Source organism: Plasmodium relictum, assembly GCF_900005765.1.
Source record: "Plasmodium relictum strain SGS1 genome assembly, chromosome: 13".
Lineage (NCBI taxonomy): Eukaryota > Apicomplexa > Aconoidasida > Haemosporida > Plasmodiidae > Plasmodium > Plasmodium relictum.
The window spans coordinates 58,497-79,213 of NC_041691.1; the positions used below are offsets into that span (position 1 = coordinate 58,497).

Consider the following 20,717-nt stretch of genomic DNA (forward strand, 5'->3'; position numbering starts at 1 on the left):
CTTATTCTTCTCTTTAAGAAGAAAAAAAAAAAAAAATACTTATTTTTATATTTTAGACATTAACATATATATTTATATATATGTTCTAACAATATTTTATTATTTTTTCAAATATTAAAAAGAATATGAATGATGAATTTGAATGTTTTCTAAAAGAAAAAATTATATCATTGTTAGGGATTAGTGATGATGTTTTTAACGATTGTATACAAAGTGTTAGTCTAAAATTTTTTTTAATTTTCTTTTCCTTTTTAATTATATTAAAAAGAGTAATTCTATATTTTTAATATTTTTAAATTGTTATTAGGGGAAGAATAAAAGTGATTTATATTATTTCTTTTCATCATCACCATGTAACACTACTTTGTTTTTTGTCTTATACAAGCATATATACGGTAAGAATTTAAAAAAACAAAAATAAAATCATATTTTTATAAGATTTTATTTATTATGTTTCTTATTTTTATTAATTAGAATATGAATTAAATGAAAAAAGATCAAGTGAAACTAATGAGAAATATAAAAATATAGCATTGGATGAACAAATAGATGATCAAGATAAGGACAAATGTGTAGAAAAAGAGAAAAAAGATAATTATAACCATATTGATAGTTATAATAAAACAAAAAAAGAAAATATAAAAAAGAAGGAAAATGTAATAAAAAAAGATGATACATTAAAAACAGATGAAAACCTAAAAAAAAACGAAAAAGGAAAAAATGATAAGATAGAAGATAATAATGAAATAAAAAAGAAGGTTGAAGTAGAAAATAGTAATAGAATAGAAGATAGCAATAACAATAATACGAAAGATATGTACACAAAATCTAATGATGAATATGAAAAAATAGAAAATAATGAAAAGAAGAAGATGATACATTATGTATTAAAAATGAGTATAGGTAATATAAACATTAGTGATCCTGAAGATTTTCTGGAACAAAAAAAAGAAAAAAAAAAAAAAATATACAAACAAATAATATTTATTTTAAAAATTAAAAATGAAAAGAATAGCAAAAATATAGAAGAATATTTTAATAATAATTATACATATGGAAACTTGCATCATAATTATATTAACAATTTGAAAACATATTTTAAAGTATTTTTTTTACCCTTCTTTCAATGTCTATTAAAGAAAAAGAACTTTTTTGAGTATATTGGTGAAGGAATAGACCAAAATGTAAAAATTGAAAATGTTTTAAATAAACTACAAAATTTTAAAAAAAATGAAATTTTAAATAAACAATTAATAGGTTCTGAAAAATTTAGCGAAAATAAACATATGAGCATTATTGAAAATGAAAACTACTTAGAAAAAGAAGAAAAATATATTGAAGAAGAAAATAGTATAAATAACGAAGAAGGTGAAAACATAAAAGAAAATATGATTCTATATGAGAAATCGAATATGTATGGTATTTTAAATAATAACGACAATAATTCATATATAGAAAAAAAAAATGAAGAATTTTTAAGCAATAAAAACTTGTTAAATTCATTTTATTATTTATTAAATTATTATAAACAAATATTAAAAGTAGAGCAAATTTCTTATAATGAAATTAATGGAGACCTAATAAAACTTAAGGATGATACAATAAACATAGATAATTATTTAAAAAATATTTCAAATATAATCAAAGATTTTATAATAAAAGAAAAAAAGAATGATTTAAAAAAAAAAAACGATAAAACAGTTGTGGAGTATTGGAAAGAAAGATTTCATAGAATCTACAATTTACTTGAGCAAATAAATAGCAAAAAATTTGAACAAATCATAGAAAATATAAAAGGAAAATCTTATAATAATGAATTGTGCAACGATATAAAATTATTGTTAAAAGAAATTGAAAATATGCATATTGAATCATTTGAAATGATAAAATTTAGCAGGCTTTTGGAGAGTTCTTTTGAAACTTTAAAGTTTAATCATATTAATCAAATGAAAAATGGTATTAAATTGGTGATGCGAAAATTAAAAAACATATGGCTTAGTTCTAAATATTTTCGCAAAGATGAAATTATAATTGCTTTTTTTTTAAAGCTTTCAGAAATAATATTTGAATTTATACTTTTTTTAGCTATTAAAATTAAAAAAATTAATAAACCCAAAAAAATAAAAAAATTTCTTTCTAAATGTATAGACATATTGAAATTCTATGAAAAAGAATTTATCTACGTTAAATTAGATATAGAAACTATCGATATAAGAAAAAATTGGTATTTTGATAAAAGTATAATTTTTAAGAATATAAGACATTTGCAGCATGTTTTAGCTACTCTTTATACGGTTTACTCAGAAATTATTTATTTCACTGATTTATGTTTAATAAAATTAAAAAAATTAGTAAATAACAAAAAAATTATGAATAATATAATTCTAGAAATTAATAAATTGTATGAGCCATTTAATGATGTATTAAAAAACATATATCTTTACGATGATGAATCTATTATGTTATTAATGAAAAAATTAAATGAACAATGCTTAAAAATAGAAAAAAAATGTATTAAAATTATTTATATTCAATTTTCTCATTTAAGAAACACGAAATCTACATATTTGTTAGTAGAAAAGTTTCAAAATTTGAAAAAAAGCTATAAAATAGATAGACTTCTAATAAAAAAATTATATGATATATTATTTTTATATAAAAAAGAACTATATTTGTATATTGATTTATTTAATAATATGTGTACTAATAAGGATTTAGATATTTACAAAAGAATGTTATTTTGCTTGAATATTTATAAAAAAATTAAAAAGCCAATTTTAATATTTAAAAATAATAACTATATAACTTCATCAAATGAATACAAAATTATAGTTAAATTATATATTAATTTTTGTAAAAAAATGTTTTCATATATTGTTGATACTTATTTTATATGGAAAAATAATTCTCTATCTCAAATGAATAAGATTTTATCATCAAATATAATCACCATAAATAAACAGCTAAACTTTTATTATGTAATTAATTTTGACAATAATTTTTTTAAAACAATATATGAATATGCTTACATTGAATCCATATATGACTTTAATACACCTATTGAAATATTAAATATGTATAACTTAAAAAAAAAATTATATAGATATTTATATGAATTAAATGAAATTATTACTTTTTTCAAGGGTTTCACTACAACCAAATCAGTTATTGAGCAAAAAGTGTTAATAAAATTTTTTCAATGTTTTGAACAGAAACTAATATATATTTCTAATAATATAAATTGGTTAAACTTAAATATTGATCACTATATTAATGATTTAAAAAATTGTAAGAGTTCAATTGAAAATGTTTATCTATCTTTATCGTACTCTCTGAATAGAATAGATAAAATTATTTTTAATATGCAGAATGTTAACGTAGTCCGATACATTGATTGGGGTAATATGAAGCCATTACATATTCAACCTTTTTTTAATTACTTTGAAGAATATAGGATTAATGAAATCAACAAGATATTGGAAAAATATAAAGAAATATCACAAATATTAATTAAAATAGAACAAATTGTTGAAAAAACAAAAAATGGAAGAAGTGAAATAATGGATGAACTGTACTATTTGTATCAATGCAAAATATATAAATGTTTGAGTCTAATTATTATAAAGGGATTATGTAACTATGAAACACTAATCGAAAATGATTTTCAAAAAAAATTTTTAGATAATTATAAGCCCTGTTTATATATAAAAGAAGATATTTATTCTGATGTATTCTTAAATAATTCAATACAAAATATTTTTAAATTAATATCTAAATTATTAACAAACCTACTCTTATCATCTTCGGAATTCATTAGATGGTTAGATTATTCATGTATTGAAGTTCCTATATCGTTAAAAGAAGATTTTGAGTTTTTTAAAATGAAATTTTCTTTTTATCAGAGTGTTAGTAAAAATAAAATAATCATTGATAGAATAATACATATACATCAATTAATTCAAAACGTCTTTCAAAAAGCAAATAAATACATATATAGTTTTTTAAAGTATGATAATATAATAAATTCAATTATTAAGGCTCAAAGTAACTTTAATATTCACCAGAATATTTCATATCCTTTGATTTACTATGATAATATTCTGAAAAATATAACAAATATTCAAAATAAGATCGATAAAGAAAATGATAAAAAAACTATTCAATTTATTTCTTTAAATATATCATTTGTTCTTAATTCAATCAAAAACAAATTATTAGATTCTAAAAAGTTTTTTTTTAATAACTTACATTTTATATTTACAACATTAACATGCTCTACTCTAAGTGAAATAACTAAATATAGGTAATTTAAGAAATAAAAAAAAAAAAAAAAGAATTTTAATGAAAAATCAATTAGAAAAAATATAAATATATGAAAGACAGATACATGTATGTAAACATATTTCTTATATTCCAACATGATTTTTTTTTTTTTCCCCTTTCTACAAAAAACTTAAGTGGAATACTTAAAACAGCTACTAATTCAATGGATAAATATGAAGACATTATAAAAACTATAAACACAATAAAGACAGAAAATATAAATATAGAGATAAATATTCAAAAAACAGAAGAAATTTATAATATATTAACAATATATGAAGATAATAACATAAATGAAGAACAAAAGAAAAAATTATTTTTATTATATCCAATGTATTTAAATATGCTAAACATAGCTTTTTACAATGATAATCTAATGTTTGCAATAAAACAGGAATTTTACAAAAATACCAAAAACAAAGTAACTAAAATATTATTATTCAAAATATTTTTATATAATTATTTTTATAATTATGATGTATATATTTTAAAATAGATAATTTTGTTTGAAGAAAAAGTAAAAAATATTTTAAAAAAGTTTCATCTATGTGGTCCATCATCAGAAAATATTAATTTAAGTGAAGGTAAATAATAAGATTATAAATTCTTATATATTTTTTCTAATATATATTTTTATTAATATGTCTATAAATAATTGTATCTCAACATATAACCTTTATTAATACTCATTAAATACATTTTAAAAAATGTTATATCTTTTTATTATTTATTTATATATAGGAATGGAAAGTCTAAAAAAATATATAAATGAATTTAAATTATTAGAGATAGAAAAAGATGAAATAATTAAAGCTCAAATTTTATGCAACATGAAGATTTTACTATTTGAAAATTTTTATTTACTAAAAAATACAATTAAAATTTATAATTCTATATATTCTATATATAATTCTTACACTACTAAAATAAATGACTTTTTAGATGTTATATATTATAAATTAAATATTAGAGTATGTTAAAAAATATATATATAAATAAATAATATAATGATGAAATATATATATATATTACTAATTTTTACAATAAACTTACAGGAAATAAATAAATCCTTAAAAGAAGTAAAAAATGAATTATTAGTATTACAAAAAGAACAACCTGAAACCAAGAATATTTTAGTAATATTCTATTTTGTAATTTTTTTTTCAAATTTTTTTTTCTAATTGCTTAAAATTATATTGTAATTATTTTAGGCATATAAAAAAATAAATGAAGAATTGAGTAACATGAATACAACATTAATTATTGTCTATTTATTACAAAATACAAATATGAAACTAATGAATTGGCACGAAATAATAAATCTTCATTTAAAGAAAAACAAGATAGATGATCATATAAAATTTGAAAACAATATTATAATTAATGATAAAAATATAAACATTAAATCTATAACACTTTATGATATGCATGAACTAAAAATTTACTTATATTTTAATGATATCAAATATATAATATATAAAATTAAAGTAAAAAAAGAAAAAAAAAGAGAAAATAGATGATATATATATATATTAATTTATATTTATAGAACATAATTCCTATATAATACACTATTATATAAGAATCCTTAGTAAACTACTAATAAGCTTTTTTTTTTTTATATATATACGTATATATTATAGGAAGTAGAAAAATTAGAAAATTACTTAAATAAAATTGAGAACGAATGGAAACAAGAATCACTAAAAATAATAAAATATAACGATTATTTTATATTAGATGATAATAAAAATATATTTAAAAATATTAAAAAAACATTTAGTGATTTGCATTTATTGAGAAACTTAAATTTTGCTCATGATTTAATTCCTAAAATAAATTATTTACAAAATAAATTACATTTTATCTATGAACATTTATCACTATGGATATTAGTATATATTTTTTTAAATTTAAGAAAAAAAAAAAATTATTGTAATTATTAATTGTCTTTTTATTATATAAATATTTGTAGATACAAAAAAAATGGATTAACCTAGAAAGATTTTATAACAATGAAAATTTTAGTCATTTCAGCAATGAATTAAAAAATTTTAATAAAATAAATAAAATATATATTGAAATAATGAAAAATACAAAAAAAAATTTGAATTTATTTCAAAATTGTAATACCCAATTTTTTTACTTTTTGAAAAATTATTATGATCGTGTAGTATTTTTAACAAAAGAAACAATAGATATTTTACAAGACAAGAAATTTTCATTTCCAGATTTTTTTTTTCTAAGCGACGAGGAGTTACTTGATCTTTTGTGTAATATTAATAATATTAAATAAAAAATTAAATAAAATTCTTATACAAATATATATATATATATATTCTTTAAAAAACTTATATAGCCAATACAGAAATAGAGAATTTAAAAAAATACTGTTACATAATTTATGAAGATCTCCTAACTTTTAATGATATTGATAAAACAGTATATAAATATAAAATTATAGCATTGTCATATAATTCTACTTTTAAAATTATGTGATTACATATTTTCCTTTTATAAATGTTTTATAGATAACTGAAATTATTACTATAAAAAAGAATGTGTTCAACCTAAAAAATGGAATAAAAATAATAGGAATAGATACTTATGTTGTTTTAAAAGAAAAAATAAAAAGTGCTTTAAGAGAAAACATTGTCACATGCTTAAAAAATTATCATAATACTAACAAGTAATATATATATTTTTATTATTTTTATATAACCTAACGTAAATATATATGCATGCATAGTTTTATTTCTATTATTTAATTATATCTGTACTTTCATTGCGTTATTTTTTCTTTCAAATATTTATCTCTTCTTCCTAATAATTAATATTGATTTTTTTTTTCGATCATCTGCATTAAATTCTGAACTATTGTCTTACATTATATATTTATATTTTTTACTTCTAACTTATTTTTTCTTTCAATTATATGATAAATTGTTTGATTTTTATATGTAGAATAATACCTATTATTATAAATAATGTATCAGTTGTCTCAAATGTTGTAATAAAAATTATATTAAGTGAAGAAATCAGAAATATAACACAAACAAAAAATGTAGAATATACTGATAAAATTATAAACAAGTATCTGGATATTGTATGCTTAAAAATAAATATCAATAAACTTAATTATTTTTTTTAAAGCAATATTTAAATTTTTTTTTTTTTTTTACTATTTTATAGTCTAATGATTTAATGGAAGAATTAAAAAAACAAAAAGGAAAAAATATTCAAAAAATAGAACAATCTATAATTATTTATTTAGAATTTATTGATATATTAAAAAAAGCCGTTCAAGAAAATTTATTTGATGAAAATAACTTCTTCTTATATTATCAATTTAGATATATTCTAGATAAAAATAAAGAACATATTTCAATAAAATATGGAAATTATACCTTTAAGTATTAATAAAAAAAAAAAAAAATCGTTAGATAATTACTGAAAAAAAAAATATTTATGATAAATGTCAATAAATGTTACGTAACTTTTACTTTTTTTATTTTTTTTTTTAAGATATAATTATGATATATTAGAAAATAATGATTTATTTATAAATTTATTACCTAACAATAAATATGTATTTTCCATATGTTCAAATATATATAAATCTTATTATAATATTATATGCGGAAATAATAAAACTTCAACTTTAAAATATATAACATCCACACTAGGTAAACGTTTATATTATCATTTTCTCAAGCTTTTTTTTTTTTTTTTTGTTTTATTTTATCTAAATATATAGTATATTCTTTTATAATTATATTATTTCTTTAAAATTTAGGTTTAAGAACACATTTCATTAAAGGAAGCTCAAATAATATAAAAAATATACTTTTTGGTGTAATTCAGCTAGGTATTTAAAAGAAGAAGAAAAGAAAAAAAAGTTAAAATAATTTAAAAGTTTTTTTTATTTTTGTTTTTTCTAATCTTTAAATGAATTTTTTTTACACTTTTTTAGGTTATGCTCTAATTATACAAAATGTTGATGAAATAAAAATGGAAATACTATCTGTCTTAACAAATATATTTAGATCCATACAAACATGTAAATATTTATATAATGAATAATACGAAAACAGCATTTATAAAAATGAATTATTTAAGTTACATACTAAGAAAAAAAAAATAGAAAATTTACATGTTGTAAATCACAAATAATACAATACAGAATAATCATTTTCTAATTTTTATAAATTATTTTTTTTATTTTTTCTTCCTTCATTATTTAAAATATTAAAATTTTCTTTAATTATAAAAGGTTTAAAGAAAAAAGAAAAAAATATTTATATTTTTGGTAAAGATGCTATATTTAATAATAGCAGTGTAATATTTTTTACTTCTAAATCCTATAGGTATTTATTCATATATATATATATATATATATATATTTTTCAATATATATAACGCATTTATCCTTTTTTTAAAAAATAGATGTGGAAATATTCCTATTAATTTAAAAAATTTGTGTAAAGAAGTTATTATAAATAATTATCAAGAAATAGAACTTATAGAAATGCTTTTATATATAAATAACTTTTCTAATATTAAAGAATTATGTATTAAAATTTGGAATTTTGTTGAATACTTAAATTTTGTTTATTTAAATTCTGAGAGTAATATGTTAAATGATGTAATTAATATAATAAACTTATGTAAAAAGAGAAATAATGAATATAATGAAAATCATTTGTTAGCTAATTATGTTTTCATATACTACTATGATAAATTGAAGAATGTAGAACAAAAAGAATTCGAAAATTTAATAAAAAAATTTTTTGATGTAGAATTAAATATGAACTTTAATTTAGAAAAAAAAAGAGATTCTTTAAAAGAAGTAATAAATATTGAAACAAATTAAAAATATAATATATGATTATATTATTAAAATTTTAAGCTATATGTTTTTAGAGTTTCATATAAATGTATTGATAAATACACATGAAAAGATTAATGTATATATATGATTAATTTTTATCTTTTTTTCTTTAGTTATTAAAAAATGAATTCATATATTTAAATTATGACTCATTTTTTAAATATGAAAAAGATATTTGTGTATTAAAAGAAAAATTGGATAATCAATTTTTGTCAATAATATATGGAAATGCTTATAGCGGAAAATCAACTTTATTAAAAATATATAACACCTTATATAATTACAAATATTCTTTCATTTATTTAGATTCTTTATATGGTATGAATTACATTTGTTTATTCTTTTTGTTATTAAAGTCTATAAATAAACAAATATTTATATAATATTTATGTACATTCGGAACCTTTTATATATGCTTACAATTTCAATATATACAAATAGAACTAAAAATAATTTTAAATTTTATAAAAGACAACATATTTTATAATTTTTTTTTTTCTTTACTAATTGTAAAATGGATTATTTTTAGATTCATATAATAATTTCAGTGAAAGTTTTTTATATGAAATAATGAAAAAGAAACAGCAAAAAAACGATGAATACACATTTATCATGAAATTGAATTATCTTAATCCTATTATTTATAATTTGTTATCTTTAAATAAATTAATTTATTATAAAAATCAAAAAGAAGAAAGTATCTGTGGAAATAAATTGAAGATCATAATAGAGGTAAATCAAAATAAATACAAAGATTTATATTATTAGATTTATTACATAAAAAACTAAAAATGAATAGAGATAAAATTAGTCTAAAAAATAATATCATACTTCATATATTGTTTTTACTTTAAAATTTATTTATATATCCAATTTATACTTATATAGTTAATATAAATATTTGTTATTGTATTATTTTTTTATTTTTTAACTTATTTAATTTCATTTTTCTAGTGTAATAATATATCCTTTTTGGATCCTTATTTACTGAATAAAATGAATAAAATTTCAATTAAGGATAATATAAATATATATAATTACTTTAAAAAAAGGAGTTATAATGTATTAGATTACATTTTGAATACTAATATTTTTTTGGAAAAAAATATACAAAATAATAAAAATGATTCTAACTATATAAATTATCATGAGGAAAAAAAAAAAATTATTTTTGAGTTATATGATGAACTTAAATTATTTTATAGAAACTTTTTTCTACACATTTTTAATTATATAAAGAAAAGAAAAGGGGAAGATTTTAATATAAGTATTTATTACACAAAAGATGTTGATATAAAAAATATAATTACAAGTGATAACATCGTAACAAAAAATGATTTGTTTAATTTTTGTGATAATGATAAAATTATAATAAATAATTTCATGGATATTTTTAAAAGTCATATATTAATTTTTTTAAAGGAGTTTGATTTATATGATGAATTATATGAATGCAGCAAATCTATAAGTAATGATACTAGTACCTTTCAAAATAATGAAACTTTACATAACGATAATTCTGAAAAAACAAACTTAAATGAAAATACATATGAAGAATATGATTTAGATAATATAGATAAAAACTACATAGAAAATATATGCCTATCACAGGCAGAAAGAGAGAATAATAAGAAAATAGAAAAATATAACAAAAAAGAAATTCTAAAATTGTTGACTATTAAAAATAAAGCTATTTTTATTTTAATAAGCTGCCTCATTTTTGTATTTAACAATTTTTTAAGTGATAATGAAAAATCGAACTTTTTTATATTTCTAAAAAAATTATGTATATTCAATAATATCTTTATTAATTTTAATTTGGAAAATTATTTTTATAATATAAAGAAAGACAAATGGATTTCTATCAATGAGTTTTTTAATGTAATATATATATTTTTTTTTTTCTATAAAAAAATAACATAAAATTGTCTTAATACAATAAGTAAATTTTTATATTTTTTCTTTTTTTTTGTATTTATATAAATATGCAGTTTATTAAAAATAGCCAATTTGACGAAAAAAATTTAATATTTTATGATGAAGAAATTAAAAAAAAAATTAATTCAATTAGCCTATTGTATAAAGGGGGGTCTAACATTTGCTTAATAGGAAGCAAAAGTAACATATAATTAAAATGATTATTTAGAAAATTAGTATATTTAAAATTAATAGTGTTATTTGTATAAAATAAATAGATATTCTAATTAGCCATTATTATTTTCAGATATTAATTATACTTTTATTTATTTTTTCTTTTTTTATCTTATTGTATTTTATTAAAATACTGATAGTAACGTAATTTTTTCTATTGCTACCTTTACTATATTTTTGTTTTTATATAAAATTCAGAAAATTGCAAGACAATTATATTAAAAGAAATTGTTGATAAGAATAAGAACATCGATCATGTTATGGTCACTGTCCTGAAATATACTAATGTTCTTAATTTTAAAATTTTACACGACAAATTAATAAAAAAAAATGTTAAAAGATATATTCATGAATCCGTTTTTTACATTTGCATAGACGATATTCATATTAATTATGTAAAATAAAAAAAGAAAAAAAAATAGAAAAAATAATAGAAGAAAAAGAAAAAGAAAAAGAAAAAGAAAAAGAAAAAGAATAATAGTAAGAAACTTCATGAATCTTATATGGATTTTGATATTTTATAGGAAAAATTAAATAATCATTCTATTGAATTTTTGCAAAATTTACAAAGGAATTTATGTTATTTTGAAAATAAAATTATTAATATAGAAAACATAAAAAGCATAATTTCATTAGATTTTGAACACTTAAAAACAAATTGTTATTATGAAAATATCTCTTATTATTACTCCTTTTTCTTTTTAAACGCAAACAGAAAATTCTTAGTAAATTATTTTAATGCTTTAATAAATTATTCATTAAATAACAAATTTCAGGTAAGTATATAATTAATTTTTAATACTTTTTTTTTTTATATTAAGATAAAATTAGAAAAATATATTAATTATTTTTTTGTTTTTATCAAGGCTGTACACAACAAGTTAGTAAATTATAGCTTAGATATATTGTGGAAGATTCATGAAGACATTAATTTTGAAGAAAAAAGAGAAAATAATTTACTATTTACAAAAGAAAATATTTTTTTGTTGTATGAAGATTTTTTTTACACTAAAACTAATTTTGAAAATGAACAAGATGTGATAGCAAATTGGTGGTATCTTAAAAAAAAATGAATTAATCAAAATAAAAATTCTTCCTAATACATATAATATATATGCAGATTAGAAAGTGTATAGATATATAATGGTAATTTAATTTGTCTTTTTTATTTTTTCCTTAGTGAAAATACTAAAAGTATAATATTAAATAGAATTTTAAAGAAGGAAAATAAAAAGGAAATAAGGAGAAGAATAAAAAGTATGAAATAAAAAAATTAAACAAATTAAATAAATATTTATTTTAATTTATTCTTCCAATTTTTTTTTAAATTTTATCAGATATTGAACAAGATTATTTTCCTAATTTAAGCAATGAAAATTTATCTACCTACTTAAATTATTTTTCTAAAGATGTAAATATATTAATTATTAATATAAAAATTTCCTTATAATAGTACTTTCTATTAAAATTTTTTTTCTTTTTTTATCTTAATTTTTTAATTTTAGGTTTATGAAAAAGTTGATATCAACTTGCTAAAAGATGAATTCGTTAGGAATTTAAGCAATTACAATAATATGTATATGAATGCTAAGATGTTTGTAGAATTTTACTTTAAAAAAATTATAGAGATTTATAAAAAAATAAGTAAAAATATAAATTCATCAATGATAATTTGCATGAATAAAAAAAGAGCTGTTACATTACTAAATGCGATTGCATATATATTAAATATAAATACAATAGTAATAAATAAATCTAATAAAGTTGAAAATGTTCAAGATAAGATTAACTATTATAATAGATTAAGATTTCAAAGAAATCTTTTTATATTAATTAATTATTCAAATAAATATAATGATTATTTCTATTCTTTAATTTATAAAAAGTTTCCATCTGTTTTTTATGAGAAAAATGAACTATTCAAAATGTATACTAAAACAAGCTTAATATCAAACGAGATGAAATGGGAAAACATTCAAAATATAGTAATTAAAATATATGATAAAATTTTATAACTACAAAAATAATTTAATATTTTAACAAATATATTTTAAATCTAACTTCAAAAAAAAAAAAAAAAAAAAGAAGAAAAAGAGTATTTAAAATAAGATAATATATATTTTTTTAATGTATATTAAATTCTTCATTTTTTATTTTATATTATCTTTTTTTTAATATTCAGATGAAAAATAATACTTATGTTTGTTTAGTTCATGAAAAAAGATTTGATTTTAAAATTAATGTTTTTCAAAATTACAAAAATATTTATAATGATTTGAATATAATTCATTTAGATTGTTGGGACAAAGAAGAGTATGTTCAATATTGTACTTTGTTTTTAAAAAACTGCGAAGACAATCATTTTATAGATAATATATTAAATAGTTTTAAAAAAAAAGTAATATTAAATAACTTAGAAGATGATATTGAAAAACAGAACAATAACATAACTATAGAGAAAAAAGAAAAAGACAAAGAAAAAATTTTTGTAAATTCGTTAGATTATATAAAACAGAAAAAAGAAGGAAATGTAACTAAAGAAAATGAGAAAGGAAGTAAAAATGAGATCAAAAAAGAGAAAGAAAATAAAAGTGGGGAAGAAGTAACAAATGAAGATGAAGAAGAAAAAGATAGAAAAAATGAGGGAAAAAATGAAAATGATATAAAAAAGATAGACGAAGATGAAAAAGAAATAGGACAAAAAAAAGAAAAAGAAGGAAATAATGAGCATGAAAAGATAAATCAAAGTAAAATCAAAGAAAATAATAAAAATGAATTAGAAAATGAAAAAAAAAAAGAAAAGATAATAAAAGAGGAAATAACAAAAAAAAAAGATTTTCGAATAAAAAAAGATAAAAAGAAGGAGAAAGAAAATAATTCTGAAAATATAAATAAGAAAAGTAAAAAAGAAAATAGATCTTTAACTAAAATAGAGAAAGATAAAAAAAAAAATGAGAATAGTTCTAAGATGAAAAATGTTGAAAAAGATATAGTAAATAACGTTGAAAAAAAAAAAAAAAACAATACAGATATTTTAAAAAATAGTACAAATACAAATATAAATAAGATGAATAAAAATAAAGATAACAACATAGAAAGTACAAAGAAAAAACTTTTTTTGAAAATAAATGAACATATAAATGTAAGTAAAAAAAAAATAAAGGAAAAAGAAACAAATAAATTTAAAAATAAATTAGAAAATAATAAGGATATTGAAAAAAAATATAAACAGAATCAAAAAATAGAAAGTAATGAAAATAGCACTTCTAGAATAAATAAATTTACAAAAGAGAACTATGACAAAAAATTGGAGAAAAAAAAAGAAATTAATAATCATATTAATTACAATAAAGATGATATATTAAAAAATACTAAGAATAATCAACATATAGGTGAAACTACAGGAGAGAGCAACAAAAATGAAAAAGATAGTAAAATTAAAATTGAAGAAAGCAAAAATGAAAAAGTAGATGAAATTAAAATTCAAAATGAAAATAAAGACAAATGTATTAATAATAATGAATTTATTAAAGAAAAAGAAGGAAATGGATATGATGACATATGCAAGAATTTAAATGATGAAAATAATCAATATTTGGATAATTATAATTTAAAAAAGTTTAGCAAAGAAATATTAAATAAATATGAGTCTTATGGCAAAAAAAAATATAAATATAATATTAGCAATATAATTGAAAATCAGCATGAACAAATTGTTAGTGCATTCATAGAAGTATATTACGACCTAAAAATTTTTTTAAAAAAACATAAAAATTTAGATCTCATCAGAATTAATAAATGCAATTTTATCGACTGTATAGTTATGTTTTACATCTTATTAAAAAATAAATTAAATTATAAGAACAAACAATTATATATGTTTAAAATGAGCCTAAATAAAATTAATATTATATTTGAAAATTATGAAAATATGAATACCGAAATTGAATCGATAAATTCATTGGTATCTAAAATGAGTGATGATATTGTTAAATTAAATGATTCTATTAAAATAAATTCGAAATTATTAATAGATATTGAAGAAAAATTTAATAGTAATAAGAAAATTTTAAATAAAGTTACTAATGATATTGATGAAATAACTGAAAGTAAAAATGAATCAGAAAAGCAAATTGAAGAAGAGTGTATCTCCATTATTTTTAAAATACAAAATGTAGAAAATAATGAAATCAAAAATATATTAAAAATTGTTAATCCTGATATTATTCTAATTAATATATCAATTATGCTAAATACATTAATTAGGAATTCATTTCTAAATGACAATATTGATAACTGGAATTACTTTAAAAATTTTATATCAAAAGAAAATTTTTCTAAATTTTTTTTTAATTTTAAAAAGGAAAATGTAACAGATAAACAAATAAAGAGGGTGAAAGAATACATAAATAAGGAGGAGATATTATATAATACTCAGAAAATATATGAAATGAATAATTTATTTTCTTATTTTTTTGAATGGATTACATTTATAATCAAATATAAGGAATATTATAGAAATGTTTGTGATATAAATGTAACTATTTCTAATAATAAAATAAAAAAGGAAAAGTATCAAGATGAAAACCAAAAGTTATTAGAAGAAATGCATAAAATTAAATCACTTATTATAAATAATAAAAATGAGATAAGTATACAAACTGAACAAATTGAAGATCTAAATAAAAAATTAAGTATAATTAATAAATCTTATTTACCTTTTTTAGAGATAAAAAAATTTTTAGAAAAAATCAAAAATAAATATACATATACTATTGAAAAGATTGAAAGCAATTATAAGTATTTGGTTTCTGAAATTTTACTTTTTTCTTTTTTTTTAAATTATTCTTCTTCCTTTAATTATAAATATAGATGTTTTTTATTAGATAAATGGAAACAAATTATAAAAAAAAATAATATCCTAATAAAAGATGATATAAAAATAGAAAGCATTTATTCATGCGATAGTATCATTTCTTTATTTATATCTGATAATTTTCCTAGACATATTTTTTATATACAAAATGCTTTAATATCCTTAAATCATTTTAGATGGCCTCTATTTTTAGATCAGCAAAATATAGGAATTGATTGGTTAAAAAAAAGTTATAGCAACAATTTAGTTATTCACAACTTTGATGAAAATTTGAGCAAACATTTAGATATGTGTATAATATATGGAAAAAGTCTAATAATTCCATTTTTTAATTTTCAAAATTTATATATTTATGAAAAAAAAAATGATGAAAATTTTAATTGTGAATACCAAGATCAAGAAAATATTAAAAATATAAAAACAGATTTGTTATATAAAAAGAATTTTCTTAAATTTAAATTAAGAAATAAAGAAATTAAACTTAATTCAAATTATAGTATCATTGAACCTATTATTGAAAGAAACATATATTTATTAAATGGGAAATATTATATCAATATTGGTAATTATATATATATATATATACATACAAATATACTATTTCATGCTTTTAATTTATAATCTTAATTTATTATATAAATATTAATTATATATATATTATCTTATTAATTAGGTATGAAGAAGTTAGAATATAACAATCAATTTAGATTATTTCTTGTAAGTGACACTAATGATAGATACTTTGAGGATATTGAAGATTATGTTAATATAATAGATTTTCAAATAGATAAAAATTTAATTGTAAATAAAATTGTAAATATCATATTAAAGCGTGAAGACGAAAAAAAAATAATTAACTTTAACACAAAAATAAGAAACTTCTATGAGACAAAACAAACACTAAAATTTTTAGATGATGGTATGATTTTAGAGTTATGCGCTTTCAACAATAAAATTAATAATCATAATAATTTAATTAATGTCATAAATAACAATGTTTTAAAAAAAATTGAGATAAAAAAATTATTGAAAGAATCCAAAAATGAAATTAAGAAAATTAAAAATTCATCAGATAATATAAAATATCTTGGTTATAGATTTTATAGCATATATAAAGTTTTACAAAAACTATCTAAAGTGAAATCCATTTATAATTTTAATTTTAATTATATGTTAAATATTTTGAATCATTTGATTAAAAATATTAATAAAAAAATGCTAATCTGCAATTTTAATCAACTGATTAAAAAGTTTACACACAACTGTTTCATATTTTTTTTAAATACAATAAATAAAAAAGATAAATTATTTTTTTGTTTTCTCTTTTATTCCTCCCTAATATTTGAAGAAAAAAAGTTAAAGGATGTAAAGAAATCAGTTAAAATAGAAAAAGAAACATATTATTCCTTATTTTTAAGAATGAAAAACTTTAGAAGTATTAATGTAACTCATCTAGAAAAAATAGAATGGTTAAATAATAAAAAAAAAAGAGAATTGATGTTTTTAGAAAAGGAAATAATAAGTTTTAAAAAAATTGTTGAAGACTTAATGAATAATTCCAATGAATATTTTAATTGGTATAAACAAAACAAACCTGAAGAAAATTTATTTTTTTTGAAAAGAGTTCATTTAGATAAATTAGAAACTATTTTATTTCTATATGTAATGCGTAAGGACAGACTACATTATTATATATTCTTTTTGTTACGAAATTACTTAGATTTATCAGAAAATGTTAACTACAATTTTAATTTCTCAAATGATTTAAATTACTTAGACACGAAAACATTTTTGTATATAGTAGAATCAAATCATACATATGATACCATTTCATCTAACAATAATATAAAAACATTTAGTGTAGGAAATAATTTTAATAGTGATATTCAAATAATAATAGAAACTTCATTACAGAATGGAAGAAAATTATTATTAGAGAATATACATTTAATAAATTTTAATATAGAAAAGTTTTACGAAATTTATAATAATAAAAAAATTCATTCTAATTTTGAGTTATATTTAACATCAGAAAAAGATTGTTCTATTTCAATAATAAAAAAAGCCATTAAAATTTACTCGCATAGTGAAGAATATTTAAAAAGTTTTTTGATCGAATTTTTTACTTGCACTCATAATATTTATAAAGACAAAATAAAAAATAATTTTATAAACTCCTTTTTGTTTTCACTATCATTCTTTCATAGTATTTTAGTTTCTAGATGTAATTATGATGACTTTGGTTTTGATGAATTATACTGTTTCGACATTAAGGATTTTGAAATTACATTTGATTGTCTTTTATATTATTTTAATTTAATTCAACTAAATAATGTATTAAATAAAAATGAAAGGTCAAATAAAAGAATATATGATAATTTCAATAATAAATCTATAAGTGAAGACGTGGTATCAAAAGAAATAAATATAAATTGGAAATTCGTAAAGTAAGCAAAATAAATGTGAATACATAATAATCAAATCTTCCATTAAAAATTACAATTTAAATTTATTTAGATGTCGAAAATTCAATTGCATATCTTTTTTATATAATGCTTAGTATTATTTTATTATATTCTTTATATATTGTATTTTTATTTTTATTATAAATATATAATATTTCATTTTTATTCCTACAGGGATATTATCTTAAATGGATATGGAAATAAGGTCAATAATCTAGACAGAAGAATTATAAAAAGTTATATCAACGAATATTTTAATGAATATTTATTTAACGAAAAAAATGAATTTATATATTCAACTGATGAAGGCTATAATTATAAATTTTTATTAAACAGATCTGCTAAAGAATATATGAATTTAATTAAAGTAAAAATAAAAATAAAAGAATTTTTTAAATTATATCATAATTATATATTTATTTTTATATAATCTATCTGTATTTGTTATATTTTATTATATTTTTTTTATTATAATCACAATTTTTTTTTTTTTTTTATAATCATGAATATTTATATCATAATTTGTCTGCTATTTTTTTAGAGTTATCCTTCTTTTAATAGTTGTAAAGTGTATGGAATGAAAATAGATGCTGATAAAAAAAAATATGAGAAATACAATAATAATATGTTAAGTAATTTGAAAAAAATTTGCAATGAAGAAATTTTAATTTATAAAAAAGAAAATAATGATAATGATGTTTTTTTCAACTTGGATAGTGATTATTATTCAAGCTCAATGGTTAACACAGAAGAAGATGATATAATAAATGAAAATAAAAATAAAAAAGAAACTTTAAGAAAATTAGAATCAGAAGAATGTACAAAAGAAATGTATGAAAATAAATTTCTTATAAAGATAACGAATAAAGAGGAAAATTATTCCATCAATGAACAAATAAATGATTGTAACATTTGTAACATTCATTATTTTAATCTAAATTTTTTAAAAAATATTAAGAAAATGAATGAATTCTATGAATTAATAAAAAAAATTAAAATAGCATTCAAAAACAATTTAACTATTAATTCAGAATGGAAAAAATTTAATATAACAACTATTCAATCTTGTTGTTTAAATGAGACCAAAAAGTTTAAAGAAATAACAAATATTATATATAGTGATATTATAAAAATTGAACAGCAATTAAATAAAAATAAAAAAAATTTTGAAATTGATTCTAAAGAAATTATGTTCTATTTATCATTAAATAAAATACCAAAAAAATGGGCTTGTAATTTTAATAAAAAAATAAAAAATGTTGATAATTTTATTACGTATTATGAAAACGTTAAAGAACAACTATACTTCTGGAATATTACAGGAGAACTAAATTTTTATAATATACAATATTTGTTTTATCCATCACAACTTTTTAAAGCATTGTTAATTAAATTTAGTTGTGTTTATAAAAAAAAATTAAAAGATTGTATATTCATATGCAAAATAGATAATGTAATGGAAACAAGAAAAAAGGAAAATGTTCATTCTCAAAAAAATATTTTTTATAGTAGTGAAGAAGAAACTGAATTTTTATCAAATGAAGTAAATTATATAAATTATGTTCATTATGATACGGAAAATTATAGTGATATATATTTGCTAGGAATTTATACCATGGTATATATATATAATTTTATTATAATTTTATTACAATTTTATTGTAATTTTACTATAATAGTTACATCAATTTGTATTATTTTAATAGTTTAAATATTTGAATTCATTTTTTTTTTTTTTTCGCAGAATGATAATTTTGAATTCTTAGGAATTAAATCTAAAAGTAATAAGAAATATGATGAAATACCTATAATAACTTTAGGTATAACTGAAAAAAAAAAAAAGAATATATTAAAAGATAAAAAAATTCCTCTTTATCAAAATAAGTATAATGGAAAACTAAAAAAAAAAAATAATAGGTTTATAACAAACTTGTATTTTAATATTGATAAGCACAAATCTTTAATATACATTAATAAAATTTATTTATTCATTTACAATTAATAGAAAATA

At 17.2% G+C, this 20,717-nt stretch overlaps 1 protein-coding gene across 1 annotated transcript; it reads left to right on the forward strand.

Moving 5' to 3' along the window:
* Positions 1-125: 125 nt before the first annotated feature.
* On the forward strand, positions 126-20,708 carry PRELSG_1301400 (dynein heavy chain, putative; the record flags this gene model as incomplete). Its single annotated transcript, XM_028678525.1, has 34 exons — positions 126-215; positions 308-395; positions 475-4,303; positions 4,459-4,744; positions 4,820-4,907; positions 5,065-5,294; positions 5,379-5,459; positions 5,535-5,810; positions 5,967-6,218; positions 6,299-6,596; positions 6,683-6,765; positions 6,855-7,012; positions 7,288-7,429; positions 7,516-7,736; positions 7,849-8,009; positions 8,120-8,191; positions 8,297-8,383; positions 8,597-8,690; positions 8,770-9,172; positions 9,328-9,532; positions 9,744-9,946; positions 10,169-11,095; positions 11,206-11,332; positions 11,564-11,760; positions 11,890-12,141; positions 12,232-12,419; positions 12,546-12,622; positions 12,703-12,776; positions 12,871-13,350; positions 13,548-16,803; positions 16,915-18,688; positions 18,881-19,073; positions 19,248-20,324; positions 20,451-20,708. The coding sequence occupies 34 exons, from the start codon at positions 126-128 to the stop codon at positions 20,706-20,708; spliced, it is 16,227 nt and encodes a 5,408-aa protein (XP_028535663.1).
* Positions 20,709-20,717: the final 9 nt, after the last annotated feature.